The sequence below is a fragment of the Homarus americanus genome, unplaced genomic scaffold, assembly GCF_018991925.1.
Source record: "Homarus americanus isolate GMGI-L3 unplaced genomic scaffold, GMGI_Hamer_2.0 scaffold7626, whole genome shotgun sequence".
Classification (NCBI taxonomy): domain Eukaryota; kingdom Metazoa; phylum Arthropoda; class Malacostraca; order Decapoda; family Nephropidae; genus Homarus; species Homarus americanus.
The window spans coordinates 20,673,557-20,680,731 of record NW_024718273.1 but is presented as its reverse complement, the minus strand read 5'-3'; the positions used below and the strand labels follow the sequence as shown (position 1 = coordinate 20,680,731).

The window sequence follows — 7,175 nt, the reverse complement described above, 5'->3', positions numbered from 1 at the left end:
TTATATTATCAGAAGATATATTTTCAGCAGCCAATCATTGCATTTGTTCATTACTTCAAACCTCTTAACACTATTATGATAAAAGGTAACCATCAGGCTTAACAGTTTAATTATTCATATAACTAGCACTTAAACCTCATTCGATATTTCTAATTTGTGCAATGTAATTCTTCAAAGTTTTCTTATATTTTGTATCTTGAAATAAGGAAACAAGAAAGAATATACTGTACAGCACAACATGAAAATTTTTTATTATGTGATTTTATAATGAATTTCAGAGAGGTCTCGCAATTTCTGTGCAGCCTGTTCTGCTGTCAAGTCACGTTGAGCCTGAGCCAGCATCTCATAGCCCACCATAAACTTCTTAACAGTGGCTGAGCGTAACAGAGGTGGGTAATAACAGCCATGAAACACCCAGTGCTTCTCCTCATTCTCCAGCCGTGGACCAGTTGGTGCCCCTGAGAATTAAGTACCATTTAAAATCTTTCTCACTCTAAGACGGGTAAACCTGCCAGGGCCAAAGCATAAGGCAATGCATTATCTGAGTAAAAAAAGAATCTGAATGATGTACACAGCTTTAGCCTCAGTGTTTTGTGTAAACCAAGTTTTTTTTTATTATATCATTTAATTCAAATCAGACTTATATTATTTATTAGATGCACTTCAATTTTTTTTTCATGTTCAAGATACACTGAAACAAGTAAAAAAGATCCTTTTCATTAACATTAGTTTCTGTAGCACTAATAACATGAAATAACTGAAGCAAACTATAGTATTAGCTATTTGAACAGCTAAATCTTCTTCAAGGTTGGATTCAAACTGTGAAGTTGTGTAAGACTGCGAATCTGGCTAAGTGAACCGATACGTATCATTGTTCTTGTGTGCTTCTTCATTTATTGACTGTTTCTCTTTATTCCCGTAAGTGAACATACTTTTAGGCGTACCAGTATTCATTTATCCATATCTATACATACAATGCATTTTGATGAATATCAGCGACACTTTTTTCCTTAAAAAAAAAAATGGCCAAAGTGGGGGTGCAGCTAACATCAGAGGCTTACTTTAGTAACACCTCAAAAATACCTGTAAGTACCGTATTACCATAATTCCTTGTACGTGCTGGTACTGCCTATAACCAGTCTCATCCACCATTACTACCTCACCTAAGTCAAAATTACCCTCAGGACCACCATTAATATCATCCATCTGCATGTCATCTACCTGTGAGTTTGTTTACAAGAATGAAGTTCAGTGATCCATGCTTACTGTGTCTGAAACCTTTACAGTAGTAATTAGACATTGAATCATTTACTGATATTAATTTAACCCTAATTGTTTTTTCATAATAAAGAGATTATTATTTGTTTGATAAATATAAGAAGGTAAATGTGTAAATCTCTGTACAGTAGATGTAGTTTTAAAAGATGAATACAGTACTGTACAGTATACGTTCCCATTACCGAGGTACAATACTTTTCATTTGTAATTTATCATGTCCAGATGTCCTTAAATGTGTTCTAGTAGAAGTGGTATGGTTATGTAACCGAAGGTGTAATCTGGGCTGGGGGTTCAGTCCTGTTAAATTTTGGTACACTTAAGTTAATTTCACTTCATCGAATCCAAGCCTGGCTAACACCGGGTGTCCCAGTTGGTTCACTAATACTGTACTGTTTTTGCAACATTTCTTCTCAAACCCATGTTATCTGCAAGCAACAGCTCACTCACCACCCATTTGCATTTTGTATCTCTACCAATACTAAGTTTGGTTAAAAGTTGCTGCTATTTATTTGAGGTACAGTGTCAAGTTCTGAAGTCTGCCCTCTGCCTCAGAACCAACCCCAATCCCCGTGTACCCAGCCATCTCTTCTACTAAGTAAGAGTTAAAAAACCTAATATTATTGATATTTCTCTTAAATATTAATTGTGTGTGCATACCATCATAAAATTAAGGTGTTATTTTTACTACAACATACTATTGTGTTGGAAAAAGTGTAGTTTGGGGGTCGGCCCAGTCTCTATTTCAATTAATCCCATATGTTCTGTTACAGTCGGCCCTTAACATACGCGGGTTTAGCATACACGGATTTGCAAATACGCGGATTGCCCCGCCGGAGGAATATTCTGTACATTGAAGTACATTCAAATCGCGCGCGGCACCACACACTGCACACCGCCCCCCGCCACCCCACACACACACACACACGCATCGCGCGTCACGCCACCCCGCGCTCCCTCACTCAGTCAGTCTCGCTGTAACCACGCTTGTGTTGACATCAGCATTGTATGTCGACCATGATTTTTTGACCAAAAAATCGTTAATTTATGATATTCCTTGTTTATAGGTCGACCCAAGTTTTTGAGGGTAATGGAACAACAAAACCATCAGTAAAAACACTCTACGTCCTATAAACTGAGGCTCGCTGTGCCTGAAACACCGAGTGCCGAAGGCAAATTGTTTACCATTTATTATTACGACACTTTACACTGAAACGCGGGTAGTTTCAACAAAAATATTGTATATTTCCATTCAAGTATTTATTTAAGTCAATTTGGAGGGAATATTATTGTAATACAACAGTTTTTTAACTGAAAACCATTCGAAAAGCGATTATGGTAACATCTTTGAACGAAAGAATGCGAAAGTCATTGTTTTCGTCATGATTTTATCCCACTTTCCACTGTAATACGTACGTCATTTCAGCAAAAATATTACATTTCCATATTTATTTCTGAGAATATATTCATTGAATCACAGTTAAGGTAAAATACACTTGTGATGTAATATTTTAATGAAAATACCCGGTATTTAGAAATACGGTATCGTAGTTTTCTTTTGTTTCAAATTTAATTAACAAAGATTGATGTTTCAAATGTAATGAACAAAAATTTATGTACAGTATCTATAAATAAACTTTAAAAAATGAATACTTTATGTTTTACATCGTCCTGTGCTACCATACCATGGATTTGGCTACTTTGGGCTTGCTATGATGACGCAAGAGATCTGCCCTGGCAACTGTACCGACACTCACAGCGGGCGGTGCGTTGGTGCGTCGTTTCCATTGTTTACTGGTAGTTACTGGTAAATATTTTTCAACCTAACGAAACTATTACCCGTATAGAGGTCGACCCCCAACTTTTTGCCCAAAAATTTGGTCTTAAGAACTGAACCACAACAAGTATATATGGTAAATATGACATGGGGGCCAGGGTTTTTTTAGGGGGGCAAAAAGACGGATTTTTTAACATTCACTGGTATCTCTGCCTGACCCTGCATGTTAAGAAGGTTCCACTGTATTTCTGCTTAGCTCGTTTCACGTTGGACCTCCACGGTCTCAATTGACCCAGTGAGATGAAGACTATACTGTATGTATGTATGTATATATATATATATATATATATATATATATATATATATATATATATATATATATATATATATACAAACTATATATATATATATATATATATATATATATATATATATATATATATATATATATATATATATATATATATATATATATATATATATATATATACATCCATATCTAAATATATATATATATATATATATATATATATATATATATATATATATATATATATATATATATATATATATATATATATATATATATATATATATATATATATATATATATATATATATATATATATATATATATATATATATATATATATTAAAGACTCCATTAACGAACTCAATCCGCTCCAGAAGGTCGTTCGTTAACCGAAAGTTCATAACTCGAAACCATTGTTTCAATGGGTTTTTGGGTACTGGTTCCAGCTCACCTAAAATTTTAAATTCAACAAAATGGTAGAAAAGTTCACTTACTTGAGGTGTGTATGTAGAAGGCCCTGGATGATGATGATGATGATGGATTTAGAATGGGGGGAGGAAAGAAGAAGAGAAGGCATTGGGTGGAAGAAGTCACCCCATGGCGCCATTTCACCTATAAAATTTAGCTCTCTGGTGTAATTCAAGATTATTTTTCTTTTAAATCAACACTGCACTGCATTATATATTGTCAATATGTAAAATATATTTCAAAATGACCAATAATTTGCTTGGAAACACAGAAAAAAAGCGTTTAGTTGAAGAGTCTCAAGCAAGATGTTACCTCCAGTGAAAACAGAGAGAGAGACTAACTCCTGTTTGCTGTGTTAAGAGGCTGGATGCCGCATTAAACTAGTCACTTTTACCTTCAATTATGTTCAATAATTGTTAAAATGACTAAAAATTAAATATTAAACTTTTAAAATTATTGAATAGTATATACTTCTTGATATTTACTAAAATATTAAGGAATTGCCCTAGAACCATTAATGTATTGGAGTGACTGATACTAAAGCTGGTTGTTCGCCAGTGCAAGCGAAAACATGTTGAGGTTTTTGTAAGAACTGTTAACCGAATTTTTTTGTTAACTGAATTGAAGATCCTTATGGAAGGTAGATCGTTAATCGAAATTACGTTAACCGGTAGTGCTTCGTTAAACGAGGGTCACTGTATATATATTTAAGAGAAATAGAGAAATACAGTCATAGTTAATGTCCATTCAAATAATGGACTCAACTCCTCCCCTCTCAGCACTACACAGTCAAGTTGAGATGGCTCGGCCTGTCCCTCCTCTCCACCCCCCACCAACCGGCCCCAAGGAGATGTGTGATAACCTCAAACTAAAGTTAGAAATATAATTGACATTGCTGGATTCCTTGTAAGACCAGGAATATTTTAACATAAATGTCATATATTTTACAATAAAGATAACATAGGTAATTTAGAGAAAAATTTTATCTAAAAAATTGTAAGTTTAAAGCAAAATATATGATGTTTATATTCAAAAATGATCGTCAAATTATAAGAATTCCAGCAATGTAAATTATATTCTGACCGGTAAATTTGTATGAATTTTATGAGCTAAAAAACAAATATCTTCAGTTAATAAAAAAATAATCTTCAATGACACTATCTGTCAATTAAAACACTTAATTTTGCCTCTTCCAACCGCTGTCAGTCCCAACCTCCCCCCACCTCACCAATCCTCCCTTCCAGAGTTTTTAACATTTAGTATTAAATAATACCTCAGATTAAAAGTTAGATAATATAATTGACATTGCCGGATTCCCTTGTAAGATTAGAATATTTCGAATATAAATGTCATATATTTTTACCAAAAGATACCATAGTTACCTTAGAGAAAAAAATTTTATCTAAAAATTGTAGTTTAAAGCAAAATATACATGTTTATATTCAAATGATCAAATTATAAGAATCTTGGTAATGTAAATTATATTCTGATTTGCATCGATAAATTTATGAGCCAAAACAAATATCTTCAGTTAATAAAAAAATAATAATTTTCTCACAGGGCAACAGATGGTCGGTTGGCTCCCTCCCCACCCCCACCAACCGTCCCAAGAGATGTGGGATAAATCCACTAATTTTAATAAATAATAATTCTCAAACTAAAGTTAGATAATATAATTGACATTGCTGGGATTCCTAAGATCAGGGAATATTTTGAATATAAATGTCATATATTTTGCGCTAAAAAAGATACCATAAGCTACCTAGAGAAAAATTTTGTGACCTAAAAATTGTGTTTAAAGCAAAATATATGATGTTTATATTCAAAAACATCACTCAAATTATAAGAATTCCAGCAATGTAAATTATATTCTGCCTGGTAATTTGTAAGTGAATTTTTATGAGCTAAAACAGGCAGTCAAAGGGTGGCGGGTGGGGCAAATTAAAAAATATGTCTCGACACCACCGCAGATATGCAGTGTGAAAAACCATATGAAAAAGCTCAGCTTTGCAAGGCACCGCGATAAAGTAAAACGTTGCTATGAAACTCAAGAAGGGGTAAATTGTATATATATATATATATATATATATATATATATATATATATATATATATATATATATATATATATATATATATATATATATATATATATATATATATATATATATATATATATATATATATATATATATATATATATATATATATATATATATATATATATATATATATATATATATATATATATATTTATATACATATTTATATATATGTATATATATATATATATTTATATATACATATATATACATACATACATGCCCTCGTTAACGCCCTCAATCAAGAAAGTCCAATGATATAATGTCTGCGTCTCTAAAAAAATCGTGACGCCTGCTGGACTACCAATCAGCGACTCTGAGGGAGACACGATGATCCTCCCATACTGGCCAGATATGTTAAAGGAATATGCTTCCTATCTTAGGCTATTTTAAACATTTGCCTCAAGTATAATACCGTTAACCTACATCTATTATTGAGGATAAAATCTTTCACCTACAAAATTGACAATAACACATTTGCTGTAATCAGACATATCTATTAGTCTTCAACAATTGTAAACCCCAGCTGCAATTGGGGAAGCCGCTGCAATTTCAAATTCTGTGGCATTTCTAAGTATAGCAAGTCTCTGGTGCACCTCTAAGATTAAGAGAGAAAAACGGAGGACCCAGGCTGCCCTGATGTGAGAGAAAACGGACTCAGATGATGGGGGACCAAATAAAAAAGCATAGTACATGTTTTGTGGACTACAGTATTAAGCCGCATCTTTTCATCATCACTTCTTTGTAATAAACCTAACCATGCCTATGTGTGTTTAAGGATATTTACCATAACATTATATATATATTTAGTGGGTATAAATGTTCATTAAATGGGAAATTTGGGGTTGTCTTGGGTGCTGAACCAATTAGAATAACCCATAGGTTCTATGTACTTTCGCTATCGGCGGGTCCCACTAGGCACTATAACCAAGGGATGACTGTACTGCGCCTGTATACTCAGACATCGGCCAGTTGTTTTGCGTTATGTGGTACAGGGCACCAATAACAGCACTAGATCCCGCTTCCTCTATCAAAGAATAAACAATTAAAATTTAAATTGAAAAAAAAATTCAAATAATGGGGACCTAGAAGAACCTGTAAATGGCCCGCCCTAGAGCGGCAATACAGTCACGCATGCATCGGTATACTTATAGATTGTGCTGCTAGTCGTGACGTTATCTAGTGAATTTAGTCAATATTGTACAGTAACAATGAGCTAAGTGCAAACCTGTATTGTACAT

At 33.3% G+C, this 7,175-nt stretch overlaps 1 protein-coding gene across 3 annotated transcripts in view; it reads right to left on the bottom strand.

Annotated features, from left to right (window-relative positions):
* Nucleotides 1–225: 225 nt before the first annotated feature.
* The window catches only part of LOC121859568 (galactose-1-phosphate uridylyltransferase-like), a 17,755-nt gene continuing 10,805 nt past the window's right edge, over nucleotides 226–7,175 (bottom strand). For all 3 annotated transcript variants that reach the window (XM_042356501.1, XM_042356500.1, XM_042356502.1), the window contains exon 8: nucleotides 226–458. In XM_042356501.1, coding sequence (XP_042212435.1) covers nucleotides 253–458 — 206 coding nt within the window. In that variant the 3' untranslated portion in view covers nucleotides 226–252. The remainder of the gene's footprint in view (nucleotides 459–7,175) is intronic.